This window comes from Neltuma alba, unplaced genomic scaffold (genome assembly GCF_004799145.2).
Source record: "Neltuma alba isolate B1F8T4 unplaced genomic scaffold, ASM479914v2 tig00004432_pilon, whole genome shotgun sequence".
In the NCBI taxonomy this organism is placed as follows: domain Eukaryota; kingdom Viridiplantae; phylum Streptophyta; class Magnoliopsida; order Fabales; family Fabaceae; genus Neltuma; species Neltuma alba.
In genome coordinates, this window is record NW_021633704.1 from 176,228 (window position 1) to 191,901 (window position 15,674).

The 15,674-nt window shown below is 30.8% G+C and overlaps 1 protein-coding gene across 3 annotated transcripts; it reads right to left on the minus strand.

Annotated features, from left to right (window-relative positions):
- Positions 1-2,508: 2,508 nt before the first annotated feature.
- On the minus strand, positions 2,509-7,802 carry LOC114744684 (sphingosine kinase 1-like). Of its 3 annotated transcripts, none has more exons than XM_028932852.1 (10): positions 7,394-7,799; positions 6,651-6,773; positions 6,442-6,542; positions 5,640-5,712; positions 5,014-5,100; positions 4,845-4,922; positions 4,603-4,673; positions 3,919-4,215; positions 3,029-3,151; positions 2,509-2,881 (listed from the first exon to the last, which is right to left on the minus strand). In XM_028932852.1, exons 1-10 carry the CDS (start codon positions 7,713-7,715, stop codon positions 2,690-2,692), a joined length of 1,467 nt encoding a protein of 488 aa, XP_028788685.1. In that variant the 5' UTR covers positions 7,716-7,799; the 3' UTR covers positions 2,509-2,689. The 3 variants fall into 3 exon arrangements, with proteins under 3 accessions (XP_028788685.1, XP_028788687.1, XP_028788686.1); XM_028932854.1 differs by having other exon boundaries at positions 2,812-2,881; positions 3,915-4,215; positions 7,394-7,802; XM_028932853.1 differs by having other exon boundaries at positions 2,817-3,151; positions 3,915-4,215; positions 7,394-7,802.
- Between the last annotated feature and the right edge of the window lie 7,872 nt (positions 7,803-15,674).

The following is a 15,674-nucleotide window of genomic DNA, read 5'->3' on the forward strand; positions in this document are numbered from 1 at the left end:
AGAAGTCACATCAAATTTGGGGTGTAATGTAATCAATTTATGGGGGTAGTAAAGTCCATGAAAAATCAATTATACTATTACGTATTCCCACATTATATTGTTTAACGAACTCTCCAATCCCATGAGCATTCACTTATGCGACTCTAAACCTGGAAGCATGTATGGACGCAGTTTACCAATGGAAAACCCTTTAATTTCCACGCCAACTTCTTTTTACACTAACACTTGGAAAAATATATTAACTCAAATATTAATTATAAGATCTCGTTTGTAATCTATAAATGAGATCATATAATTAGGACCGGAGGTAGTATGTAATACTTCCTGTTCTTAATATAAAAATTAGTTTGATATTCAATTTATTTTTAAATATAAGATCCTAATCCATTTTGTCTTTTATATTTATCTATTTTTTAAAGTAGTCCTTATAGTAACACATTAAAAGTTTCATTAAATGGTAGTCATAGTAAATACACATGATTAGTAAAGGTATTTTATGGCAGACAACACTTATTTGTTATAAATAATTAACTTAACTAATTTTCTTAATCTATTTAAATTAATCAATTTACTCTTATGTTACGAATTAGCTATTTATAAGGTATTCTCAGCTTCCACCTTGTATATTGGCTTTGGATCTTGTCTTGTAAATAGCTAGTATTATATTGGACTAGTAAGAAATCAGAGCGTGTTATGATCTATGCTGCCTTAATAGCCAAATGAGTTCTCAAAAAACAAAGCAGCAGCATAATACTCCGTACACACAATGGATGGATGGTGTAGTTTAGCCACAAATGTACTTTTAATAATTTGGTTAGAAGATTGTTAATAGAGATATGGAAGAGGTAACTTCACAATCATCACCCAACAGAGCATCTTACAAAAATATTTATAAATTACATACTAAGGAAATTTCTATATAAATTATACCACCCGTCGTTAATATAAGAGTTGATTGGACATTTAATTTGATTCTAAACATAAAATATCAATTCATTTTGTCTTTAATATTTATCTATTTTCCTTGCAAGTAATCCCTATAGTCATGTTAAGAAATCTATATTAAGATGTAGTTTCAATACACATGATTAATAAAGGTGTTTTAAAAAAGACAACATACATTTATTATAAATAACTAACTTAACTAATTTTTTAATATTCGTAAATTAGATATTTAACTCTTATACTACTTACAGTTCTTAATAGTTAATATAAGACTCAATTGATTAATTTGGAGAAATTAAGAAAGTTACTAAACTACTTAATTATAACATATCTTATATAATCTTTCTAAAATATTTATGTGGATCATTAGATTATATATCAATTTACAAGTGAGAAAAATTAGTTTGAAAAAAAATGATAAATATATAATTTACAGTCATTTAGGAACTTTTTTAATTTTTTTCAAATTAATCAAATGAGTCTTGTATTAAAGATCAGATGTAATATTAAGGACTAGAGGTAGTACAAAATACGAGTCATATTTATATTAACTAAACTAATCTTCGTTAATCATTGGCTCTTCACATCTCCCCTATTTATTTATCTTTTTACTATTGTTTTTATCCCATTTTTGGGAATATTACTCCAACATTAAAATATATTTCAAAATGAATTAATATTGCTAAATATGTGGGATAACTAATAAGAGAAACTTGTACTCAAATCCAGTTCCGCCATACCTAATACATTGCTTCTTCTTTTGAACTTTATTTGCCTTTCACTTTCTTCATAATTTGCGTAAAATAGTCCTCCAACTTCTGATGATATAATGACTTTTGTCGCCAATATGAAAACGAGAAGGAAAACTATTTTCTGGGAAATTTCTTGCAAGCTACAATCCTTGGCATCGTCACTGTTTCTTTGACAGTCGATACCAACTTTATCAGACTCGGCTTTTCTGGTTCTATTGCAGAAGCTTGGATAGTACTACTTGTAAAATAGCCCAACAAATCATTGCATTTGTCTTTTATTCACAAATATTATTTACATTATAAACAGAAGTTAGATCTAGTAGAAATGACTAATCTCACACAACACGACAAACTAAAGCTCAAATTCTCTTTAGGAGAGATGCTCATAATTAGTACCACACAGTGTCTCAAATAGAATTGCCCCTAATAAGAGAATATGTGTGACTAACAAAAAAAAAAGGATAAATAAATATTATTTATATTGTACTGTTATTACGCATCTCATGTTCTCCACCTCAAGTCAAGCCATCCAAATTTAAATCTACTCAAAATTAACAATACAAACGTGTTGTCACAATCAGCAAATATATAATCTCATTGCTTCCATGAGTGTACAAGAGCGTGTGGAGCATATTCCAACTGTGTGGTTGCCAAGGGATTGAAGCTTGACCATAAAGAAAGATCAACCCAAGCTTTTCTGATAAAATCCCAACGAAGTTTTTCAGTTGGGAAAGATTAAACAAAGTTTTGGATAATAATACTTTTCAAGGGGAAAAAATCCAAAAGCTATTCAAAACTGCCACTTTCAAGGCCTAAAAACAAACCCTGCAGAGGGAACTAACTCAGCTTTCCATTTTATTTGGTTCAGTTCTGTACAGGATACACAATGTCATATTCCATGGAAGATTTTATTTTGTCATTATTAGTGAAACCATAACCAAGAACAAGAATGGAATGGACCTAGAGAAAAAGAAGAAAATTCAATTTAACCACTACACTGGGGTAAAAATTGTTGCTAAACCTTGATCCACAGTTATTTGAAGTTGATCATATGCCATCAAAGTCATATTGTCACACTTGTGCGTTCCTTTCCCCCTTGCCAGAACTTCCCCATCAGCATCTATGATACCTTCTTTATCAGACCTCGCAACTAGTGGGCCCGGTTCCAAGATGAGAGCTTTCACCTGTTATTTGTCGCAAAATAAAGAAGCTGTTTTTCTTAGGCAGACGTAGTTAAGGCAAAGAGGGGGAGATAAACTTTTAGGGCTTCTTGTGACAGATAAGAAAGTCATGTTACTTCTTTATATGCTGAATCAAACTGATGAACTCACCTTAAGGTACATTACATATGGCGATTTCACATGATTGCCACTGCCTAATTCTGACATCAGTGACAGCAAAGCTAATTTTGGACATCTCTTGACAAGGATCAAGTCTAGGCAACCATCTGATAACTGCATTCATGAGCAAAGCAACTCTTCATTATCATGAATGATAATTGAAGATGTCTCAACTAGGGAGAAAATAACATTTTTTTGTTATTTCACGGGCTCCAGATGTATTTCCCAAGAAAATGGCATGTAGAAGAACATTGTGGTAGTATGCAGACATACTTGAAGGACAAAACTTAAGTACAGTTTCTTACATGTTTGTCTCCTTCAATAAAAATATAACAAATGAAGAAACTTTTTTGAAAGAATAAACTAAATGGTGCAGAGCGGATAAACAAATTGTGATAATTTTACTAAGAATCTGATATATCAAATATCTAAAGAACTGCATAAACTCTAAATCACCCCACTCTCAATCAGTTTACTCCCTCAATCAAAATCCTCTGCATTCACAGAGTGGGCATGTGGGGGGGAGGATATTGGGTATAAAGACGAAATGTAAGTCCCACACAAAGTTACATCTTTTGGCGTTTACCCCATGCAATAAGTAATAAACATAGAGGATAAAATTTGCTAAGTTAATCATCAGACACCATCCATCTTTTTTTCATTGCTATAATCGTGTTCACCCAGTTCACACAGCTCTAGCAAGCTAAATTTCTGCCAGAAATATCAATCAAGGCAATACCAAAATATCACTCCTTTTGTATTAGCCTCCATAAGGCGTGTCGGACACTTAATTGGCGCCCTCATACACATTAATCCCATCAATTGAGTCCAAACTCCAAAGAAGCTAATCTAAATTTCTTAAAACACATAAACCTACCTACCTTTGCATCAGGTGCTGCCAAGGCATCCTGAGAGCCCCAGGGAACATTGTGAAGCCAAACAGAAACAAAGGGTCCATTTATGGCTCTCCAATTCAAATTCTCTAAGTTAATATCAGGTCCTCGATAACAGGAGCTTTGTAACTTAATATATTCTGCTTCTTTAGGATCATGGTTGTTGTCTTTGCCCGCAGATTTTCCATTGTAACTCGTGGGCTCCCCACAAGCTTCAAACCCAGGCGCAGGCACAAATGAAATCCATCCGGTGTATTGCCTCAAATGTAAGATTCGATTGAGAGCCTAACACATAAGATGATAGAGCTTAAACTACTATACAGAAAATCAATGACAATGAGCAAAAGGAAACAATAATTAGTAAAGTCAATCACTTATCGGTCAAGTTAATTGCAACGCAAAAAATGAAACAAAAAACAGAAGTCAAAACTACATCAACTTAAAATGTTTGAAAACATCATAAGTATATCGCGCAATGTCTTATTTATTTGCTCACACTTCAACAAAATTCGACAGTCATATATCCATTAACTTAAATCAAGGTATTAGAATTTCGATCAAAGAATTAGAATAAACATGTCATCATAAATAGTTAAGTTGAAGAGAGAAACCTCTCAACAACAGAAAAAAGTCATAAATAAACATGTCGTTGTGTTAATGTCGCTTACTAACATAAAACCCAAATCGAGCACTTCCCATCCATCGATACTTTTCAGACTCAATGTCAATATCTGCAACGAGTCCTGTAAAAGAATCATGCCTTTAGTACATATTCATCATTATCTCCAAGTAACAGTCACAGGAAAATCAGATACTACTAGTGTGTGATAGATAATTAAAGAAGGTAGCAGTTGAGATGTGTTTTTGAGTGTCAGCCACTGCTTCATTGGCATAACCCAACATATTGTAATTACCCCATGCAAGCATCAATACACTGAAAAATCTGGTTTCTCCTTGCTTGATGGTAGTCACATCAAGAGATCGCTTATGACCTGTCAAGATTTGATACAGAGCTACCTTGTCAGCAAAAGAAGCAGCATATTGGTGAGGTTATAACATACTAGGACAGAAATGATCTCCAACCTCGAATAATGGAAAGAACAGCATTAGCAGCTGTGCAAGGATCACCAACAGAATCAAGAAGAGATTTTGCCATGCCATTGCCCGTACCTTCAGATAGAATCATTTAAGATGGGTGGAAAGCTTAGTTAGAAAAATTCTATATTAGCCCCATCGATGTCTATAAAATGAGATTGTTGGCAAAATCTAGTTAATAATATTAGCTCCACGTTACCACCCTTCATGCTGCTGTAAGTCTATTTGAATGGAAAACTGTCACAAGCTCTCGCTAACAAGTGAGGGCAAAAAAAAAAAAAAAACTCTTCATAAAGAGTTGATTGCTAAGGTGCAATACATGGCTTCTCATCAAATTAATTATAACTCTACGGTTCAACCTGTTAGTGCATCCTCCTCCTAGAAGATGTTTAAAAAGGTTAGATGTTAAATATCATATTTTGACTTCTATGCTTCATCTAGAAAAAATGAAGCGGAAAAGAAACTAATCCTCAAATGTTTCAACATCAGATGTTTAACTCATTGGCGGAGACATCTGGTACCATTACCGTGCAGAAAAATAGCAATCATTGGATAATAACTTTATGTGTAACTATTGAATTTTGAAATGTAAGGGTAACAAATGAGTGATAAACCTGCAGGAATTACTCCAAGGGGTATTTTTATTGCGGTATCCCAATCCTCTCTTTCTAGCAGTCCATTCACAACCTATCATAATGTAATAAAATTGTAAGATGAGGGGAAAAACGGAAAGACGTAATAAGTGAGATGGTACAGAATTAGTTTGGGTGCATGCAAAATGCATAAAGAAGTCGAACCAAATACAATGAACCATAATGGGGTAGACTAGGCACAGATGTTATAACTTCAACTCGTGCGAGAACAAAAGGGAATGGTATGTTATATCAATACATCAAATCAATAAACCGGTAGCCAGGGGACTAGAGAATTCACATCCCCATTCCAGAAGGCCATATGTGTCTCAAGAAAGAAGTGGATCAAGATATTAACGATAAATTATCTTTCCATAATTCAATTACCTGGAGCCAGATATCACTACTCCATCAGCAAAAATTTACAGATGTCTCAAGGGTGTACAAGCAATGAATGGCTGCTTCGAATTTCATTCAATAAAAAGATAAGGTTAACTTTAGTGTCAGATTTTATCATGAGACTACAGTTTGCCTGTGAATAGAATGGCTCCAATACATACACAATTAATAGTTCAGTCTATTAAAATTGACTAACTTCAATATCACCTCCAACCTTTTGTTTCATTCGTTCTCTCCTTTTCTTCTTTTTCTCCCCAGAAGATAAATACAACTTTTAAATTTAAACTTTTAGGGGAAACGATAAGGACTATCAATGTTAACTGTCAAGTTATCCACAACCATAATGGGACTCACTGCAAAAGAATATAGTATCAACGAAACTAACCTCAACCAGAATTCCATCACCACTAACACAAACAATCCCGTCATAATTTGAAATATCTAGTGTACGAACAACTTCCAGCGCATGGAGCTGGTATTTGGTTTCTGAGGAGTACATAATACAACATTAGTATGCATAGATATAAAGAGAAACAACTACTAAACTAATGGCAGGTTGAGAGAAATGGCCAAGCTTAATAGACAAATCAGAACCTTGAAGAGTGATTTGGATTTCAGCATCATCAAGAATAGGTTTCACTTGATGAAGAAAAATCTTTGTAGCAGCTTTCTTTCCCCCATATGGATTAAGAAAAATAAAAAGCCTCTTAGGGCGACCTGTAGTAGAGGTAATTAACTTCAGCTACATCTATACATCTCAGAACAAAACACAATAGCCAGGGAAATTAAATCCCAGAACTTATTTCTTCGCCGATAACTCCAAGAGGCAGTGTAGTTCAAATTTCAAAATCATTAAATTTTAAAGTAAATAGATGGAATAAAAAAACCAACTTGGTGAACCAAATATATGCAAAATAAGCAATTCGTTTGCAACCCGGGGGGGGGGGGAATTATTCTTCAACAATGCCAAAATCAAGCTTTTTAACAGTTTGCGCGCGCGCGCGCACTCTCTCTCTATGATTGATGCCGCAGTTCATTTGCAACAGAGGATCGTAAAATCATTCAACAATGCCAAAATTAAACCTTTTCAATAGTCTCACACACACACACACACTCTCTCTACAATTGAAGTTAAAACAAAAAAAAAACATTTGGGAAATCCATTGAATACCAATAATGTGCTTAAATAGCGCACCCTCTGTACCATAGCACAAGTATCAAACAGCTTAAATAGCTCATGGCCCTCACACACCTACATATACATATACATGCATATACAGATAGATATATATATATATGTAGCTTAAATAGCCTTGAGAAATCGCCAGAACGTTTACCGAAGGAATCGAGGAATTCGCGAAGGTTCTGGCACCACAGCCTCTGAGATTCCTGGGACAACGATTGAAACACGACATCTTTTCTGACAAGCTTCCTTCTGTTCCGCGGAGAGCAGCCACTCTGGCCATCAACGAGGCATCTGATCTTTATATCAGGGCCATCAGTGACGAACCCAAGAACATCTTTTTCGAGATGCAAACACCGTTGACCTCCATCCAAACACCATAATGTGCCGTCGCTGAATAGAGATACAGGGGTGACGGTGCCGTTGACGACGACCCGGTCGGAGAATACAGGCTGCTGGCGATGGGGCCGTTCCATTTCTGGTGCGAAATGAACTCAGACAAAGCCGACTCTGACACTCATGCGGAAATATATAAAATGCTAACGACAAAGCAGATGCTTGGGAGCGCACGCCAACGATTCCTAATGCGACTTTATCCCAGCAAGGAAAACTTGGAGCTTCTCATGGCTGCGAAAATCAGTGAAAAAATATTTTTTTTGCAAGTTCGAAGTCTTTCATGAATCATGAACGACATAATAAATGCGTAAATTTTATTGTAATAAAACAAAATATTGATATAATATTCTTTGACCTTGTGACACGATAATACTAAATATCTTTTTCTTTTACCAAACTAAATATGCTTTGAGAATCTCAGGTCAAAAAAAAAATGCTTTGAGAAAAATATAGATAAAATAACAGTTAAATTTTAAAATAATAAATAAGCAATGTTGATTATTCTTATAAAGATTTTGACATATTAAAATCGTTAAATTTTGAAATTTAATGAGTATTATTTTGTTATTTTTTTTCATTTCTTCTAAAATCTTTCTGACATGAGACTGCAAATTTGATTTTTGAGGATATAAGATGATAATATTAGGTGAAGGATGACAAAAAATACTAATTAATATTGTTGGGTCTGAATGTTAAGCAAGAATTCAAATAAAAATAAATGTATAATTTGATGCTTGATTTTTTTAGTGATACAATTTCATTCATAATTCTTTTATAATTTTATTTTAAAGATCAGAAATAAAATTATACTACCTCCGGTCCTTAATATAATATTTTATTTGATTTTTATTTTAGTCCTAATATTTTATTTTTTTAATATTTTAAATGAGTATATATATTTTTTCAAAATAGTCTTTTTAACAATAATAATTCTAACCAATACATTTGACTATTTTATGAAAACCAATACCTATTTATTACAAATAACTAACTTAATCTTTTTATAATCTTCTTAAATTAATTAACTAACTCTTATAATTAAGATCCGAGAAGGAATTACATTCAAGTTTTTGTTAGAAGGATTGTGTAACGAGAAACCTTTTGAGAACAGAATAATTTAAGTAGCTATGGGGAATCTGGTACAACAAGTTGGGCAAAGATTGGGGAAGTAAGCATTGTGTAATAAGATAAGATTGTACAACTGCCCATAAAAAGATAATGTACAGGTGCATCGTCATTGTCACCCACGTATACTTTTCGCTTTTGCCAACAACAAAAAATTATAATATGTTGTGTCCGTGCACATCAAATACTTTAAACGGCACATTTCATTCCAGAATTTATTGTCTCATACTCTCATCGGTGTCTTATATAAGTTATTTAAAAATCAAAATTTACGTTAAGATTAAAAATTAAAAAACCTAAACAGCGCATTTTATTTCAAAATTTATGTGACAATAAAAACAACTTAATTTTATTATGGTTTGTAAAAGAAACAGGAAAACTTGTCACCTGGCATATATCAAAAGACAAAAACATCATATTTTATTCCAAAATTTAATGACTCTTGTGTATATTAAAGATGTAAACAACATGACGTTCTAGTTTATAATTTATTATTTTATATGCATAATTGAAAATATACTACCTCCCTTCCTAAATTACACTATCAACTAACTTTTGTATTTAGGATCATATGTGAATGTGATATCCTATATGTAAATAGAAACAAGACTAAAATATATATTTATTTTTTTAATTTTATAAAAAGTTTCAATTTGGTCCGTTAATTTTAAGAACATAGTTTTAGTCTTGTAATCCTAAAACTGTAAAAAAAAAATGATGATATTAAGATCCTAAATGTCACTAAAACATTCTTAAATGCTAATATCTTAAGTTTAATTTTCAAAACAACCATGATTATTATAAAAAATATCAATTACACTTAATGACTTTAATATTAAAAGACCAAATGTATGTTTTTTAAAGTTAATGGATTAGATTGAAATAATTTGTTTTATTAAACTCTAAAAATGAAAAAAAAAAAGAAGTAAAGAAATAAATGGCAAAAAAGCAGGGAATGGAAGAAAAAGACACCAAACCGCGCGACCCTTGTTTGTTATTCAGCTTTTAGATATGAAAGTGATGATGATTCATGCTTTTGTCCAGATCTTCATTATTTATAATTTATAAATTTTATATTATACATTAAATCAATGTAATCTAATACTACCTCCGGTCTTTAATATAAGACCCTATTTGACTTTTATTTTGATTCTAAATAAAAGACCCCTAATCCACTTTATCTCTTATATTTATACATTTTTTTCTAAAGTAGCCCTTATAATAATGATAATTCTAATCAATACACTTGATTAGCAAGGATATTTTAGGAAAGACAACACCTATTTAGGACAAATAACTAACTCAGCTTACTTCCTTAATCTTTTCAAATTAGTCAACTGATTCTTATAATTAGGACCGGAGACAGTATCATAAATATATGTATAATTGATTTGAATTATACACGCAATATTGATATTGTCATATTGATGATTGATTTTTTTTCCAACATGAATGTTTTGAGAAAACAATATGAATATTATTAGCATCCATATTAGCAAAATGTCTATAAAGGTTACAAAAACTTGCAACATCCATAAGCTATAAGTAGTACTAGATCTTGTTTTTAATATAAGAATTAGTTAAAAATTTAATTTGGTTTTAAATATAAGATATCAATCCATTTGTTTGTTTTTTTTTTTCTAAAACAATTCTCATAATAATTATACATGTTAAAAGGTTTCTATCAACAAATAATTTCACACTATTTATTACAAATAATTAATTTAACTAATTTTTTTAATATATATAAATTAGTTATCTAGTTCCTATATTAAAAAATAGAAGTAACATGACTTAATTATCATAATTTTTCTCTTCTAAATGCGGTGCACTCCATGATAGTAGACTGTTCAAGTTGGTGTTCATGTGACGAAACTTGCCCCAGTCAGATTGATAATTAGATGTCCATTTTTGGCATGTGCAAGTAGTTGAAACTATGCTTAAAATTAGGTCTGATTTTTAATATAAGAGTTAATTAATTAATTTGAGTAGATTAAAAAAATTTGTTAAGTTAGTTATTTGTAATAAATATGTGTTATTTTCCTTATAATACTCTTATTAATAATGTATGTTAGCTAAAACTACAACTTAATGAAACTTTTAACATGTATAACTACTACAAGAATTACTTTAAAAAAATAAATAAATATGAGAGATATAATGAATTGGGGTCTTATGTTTATGATTAAATTAAATGTTAAACCAGCCCTTATATTAAGAACTGAGAGTAATATTTCTGTAAAAAGCAAACGTATTCCCTTTGTATTGTATACATGGAATTTTCTCCCTTCATTGTTCGAAAATTGATAAAAAAAATTTACATCATTCGTAATTATAAATAGCACAACCTACTACACATTTTATATCTTTTTATTGATTGATTATACAGATTAGTTGGGACAAAGGCAATACTGATTAATATGACTCCACCTAAAAATCAGGTGAAAGGTTGAATAACGCAGGTGTGATATGGCATATTTTGGGTGAGACGATATAGCTAATTTTTCCTTTTTGTGTTCATGATCTTAATAATTGTAAAGCCGCCCTTTTTGATATATTGTAATTCCATTGTTGACTGGTAAAAAATAGGGTCAATATCATTGCCATTCTTGACAGTTTGATGTAATTTTGATTTGGGTCCTTGCTCCTGGTCTGAGTTTTTTTTTTTTTTTTTTAATTTTTTGGTACTCCTTCCTTCCGGTCCTGTTTGTAACCCTTAAATTTGGAGAGAGGTATTATCTATTTTATAAACTTTAATTTGTGTTCATCTTAGCATTTAATTTTTTTTTATTTTGGTCTTAATTATTTATTCTCTCTCTTTTATCATACTACCTCTGGTTCTAATTATAAAAGCTAGTTGACTAATTTGAGGAGATTAAGAAAAGAAGGTAAGAATAGGTGTTGTCTTTCCTAAAATATCCTTGCTAATCAAATGTATTGACCAGAACTACCATTGTTAGAAGGACTATCTTGGAAAAAAATGCATAAATATTAGAGATAAAGCGGATTGAAATCTTACATTTAGGATCAAAATAAAAGTCAAACGATATCTTATATTAAAGACCGGAGGTAGTACTTTCTTATCACTTTTTCCCACGTATTCTCTTTTATGAGAGAGGGGTGTTTGCCCCTCCATGTTGCCCTCTCTGCTTCTCCATCATTTTTCCTTTCTTCCCAAATATTTTTTTTCTCGTTTCTTTTGATTGCTGGATTCTACATTCAAGGGCTAACATTTTGGTATCTTATGGGCAAAAAATAAAGCTGTTTTCAATTTTTTTTATGATTTTTTAAATATTTGCATAAAAATCTGTGTTGTTTTGAGTATTTTTTGTTTGAAAATACTTCTAAAAAAAAATGAAAACAGCTCCATTTTTTACCCATAAGATGTCAAAATACCACTCATTGAATTTAGAATCTGTTAATCAAAAGAAACAAGAAAATAATATTTGGGAAGGAAGGGAAAATGGGGGGAAGGAGGGAGGGGACAACAGGTACTCCTCTCTCCTCTTTTAGCCATTCTCTCATTTATTATAAAGACATATTTAAAAATAAAAATATATTTTTAATTAATTTGAACCAATTATTTGTAATAGGTGAATTAATTATTTAGAATTTATAATAAGAATAGGGTGGAGTATGAACGGAGGGGTAAGAGTCCAAAATAAAGAGACAAACTAGGTGGGAAGACTTCCCAAACAGTCACGATGAACAAGGCGCTTGAAATAAGCAGCAAGCAGGGCCCAAATCAAAATCAGAACATTACGCGACTCCTTTCTTCGCCTGCATGTCAGCTACATTGATGCAGGATCCAGGAATGAACTGCAAGCTGGCGTCCTTCCCAGTAACGCTGCAGCATTCCTTGTATTTTGAAGTTTGAACAACAGCAAACTGCACTTTGAAGGCTCCATGTTGGAAATGGGCATATCAATTAATAATTTGGCATCTGATTGGACAATTAGGACTTGTTTGTTCTTGTTTTGTACGAGTATTTTTTTTCCTCAAATTCAAAATAAATTTGACAAAAAAGTAAATTATATCTGTTTGGATAAGTGTTCTAAAAAAATTTTATGTGAAAATAAATATACTGATATTAAAAGGAAGTTTCAATTAGAATTCAAGTTTCCAAATAAAGGAAAAGTCAATAAAAAGTGTCCCAATTTTCTTAAACAAAAAATAAGAAATGTAAATACAAAAACAAGAAAACAACTAAAAATTGATTTGATTTTTTTATTTTTAAAAACAGATTTTTGTTTTTACAAACACTAATTAAAAGCAAATTACCAAACAAGTTTTTTTGTTTTTAAAAATAAAAATATTTTTAAAATAAGGAACTAAACAAAGCCTTAATTTCCTGACTCCATAATCTCAAGCCAAAGTTAAGCTTTTGAGGATAGCCCACTGTTTCGCTTTTAAAGTATAAGGATTAAAACTAAAATTCCTTAAAAGTATAAGAACTATTTGTTAAACTCAAACCAAAAAAAAAAAAAAAGAAACTATAGAGATTGAAATCAATAATTTGAAACTACAAAAATCAAAATTAAAATTGGATTAAACTATAAAGACTGACAATAATATTAATCCTTCCCAATTTTTATGTTTAATGACTCAAAATCCATAAACTTTTTTTTAAAGGAAAAATAGGTAAAAAAATTTATTTAAAAATTTTATTGGCAACCAAAAAGGATGAATCTAGTTGAAGGGGAAACGCGCTCAAAACGTGATAAATTAATATTCTTTCAGTTTTAAATGTAAAATTTATTTTGTAGTATAATTTACATTATAAAATAAGTTTTATATTTAGAATCGGAGAGAGTATTTAAATTTTTATTGGATGACGTACTTATATTTAATGTCAAACAATATTTTAAATAGGCCTTTAATAAGAAAATATCTGCGGTTAATAAAAAAATTTAATCAAAGCAACTTGATATGTTTTTATTAATAGAAAGTATTGGTTGGTATTCTACAAAATTTCGTGTGGAGAAAGCATCAACTTTTCAACTTAGATATGCTTGTAAATAAGGATTTTTCACCGATTTCTTTAAAAAAGTATAAATCTCAAATTTTTTGGGGGCCGGAACAGAAGGTCAGCATCATATTAATGAGAAGCGTCCAGACTACGTAAAAAGACAAAACGCAAAGAAACGACTGACAGTACGAGAAGAGTAATTTGCAAGCAAACGACGCCCCACGCCACCAACAAAAATAAAATACTAATATACATATATTAAAAACAATAATATTAAAATGCCCTTTTTGGGCCCACAAATATTTCGGTAACGTGGACCCCCAGACTAGTGCCTTGCCCTCCCTTCTCTCGTTACTTCCACGGTCCCAAATCGAAACCCCAACCCCATCCGGCCATCCCCACACAATCCTATCTCCTAAATATTGGGTACTACAGCTTAAAAAATTATAAATATATAACTTAATAAATGTAAAATATATCTTGTGAATAATTAAATTAAATTAAATATATAAATATAAATTTCGAATATATTTCAAATATATGTGTGGATAAATTGTAAAATAGAAAAAATTCCTTATAAATCATTTACATTTTAATTTTCTGTGTGGCAGATATAAAATTAGATGCCCGTGGAAAAACTATATCAATGAATATACTCCCTGCTCTCATTTATAAGTCAGAAAGAAAAAAATTTTAGGTCCTATTTATAGATGGAGAGATAAACTTTTGTCATAAATATAAAATTTTACCTATAATTTATTATTGTGTTGATTTTGTTTTCATTATGTATAATGCATATTAAATAAGGAATTAAAAAGTTATTAAATTTTAAATGAAAGTTAATAAAATTTAAAATTTTTCTTAGTTTGAATGAAATATACTAAAAGTAACTTATAAATAGGATACAAGAAATATTATAATGTGTTAGTTTTCTGCTTCCCAAAGCATTTTGACAAAAATTGCTGCGGCACTAAATATTTCACACCTCTTCTTACGAAGATTATTTGGCTATTTGGGAGTCCTTATTTTGGCTCATCCCTTATTATGCATTTTAAAATTTAATTCACTCATTAAATTTCACTTCGTTATATTAAATTAATTTAAATTTATTATATTAGGTAAGATTTTTTTATCATGTTTTATTATTTATTAAAACTCCCACTCATTTTGGTAATTTTATAAACAAACTTACTTTTATTCAATCATAATCCAAACCACCTTTTACTCAATCTAACTTGTACAAATTAACTTTTTAAATTCCAATCCAAACATAATTCACCTTAGCCAATTTAACTTTTATCTAATCTTATTTTTCTAAAAGTTAAATTGAAAATAAGTTTTTTTTTTTTTTTACTGTGAATCCAAACGGAACCTATAACTTCCATACTTTTTTTTTTGATGTAAATAACTTCCATACTCCATGTTACTAAAATAAGAAGCGGGGTGGTTGCATGATGGGTGTATGGGTTTTCTTACAGGAAAGGATTGTTAAATTGTCTATTTTTTTTCCCAGAAAAATAAAAATTGCCGTTAAAAGAATCACTCAACTGTTGTGGTTAAGAAAAACTCTTAATTATATCACTACGGTTCTCTTTTTTTAATTACCTCGAAAACGCGGTTCTGTCAATTTTCCATCACATTGTTATTCCTACATTGCGCGTGCGAATACCGGATTTGGGAATTATAGGGGGCGTTTGGAAAACTGTATGGCCCGAAATAATTTATAAGCATGTTGGGAATTATAGGAGGCGTTTGGAAAACCCTATGGCCCGAAATAATTTATAAGTATGTTTCATGTTAGTCAAAATAAAATTTTTCTCATATATTTATCTCAGGTTTCATAAATTATGATTAAAAAGCTGTTTATAAACTATTCCTCCGGTCCTTAATATAGAACCTAATTTTTGAGTTGGTTTTGATCCTAAATATATGACTCATTTCTCAT

Coding starts and splice junctions, on each gene's coding strand:
- LOC114744684 (XM_028932852.1), bottom strand. CDS start 7,715: ATGGAACGGCCCCATCGCCAGCAGCCTGTATTCTCCGACCGGGTCGTC. Junction 6,543..6,650: donor AATCCAAATCACTCTTCAAG/GTTCTGATTTGT, acceptor TGTACTCCTCAG/AAACCAAATACCAGCTCCAT. Junction 5,713..6,441: donor GTGATGGAATTCTGGTTGAG/GTTAGTTTCGTT, acceptor ACATTATGATAG/GTTGTGAATGGACTGCTAGA.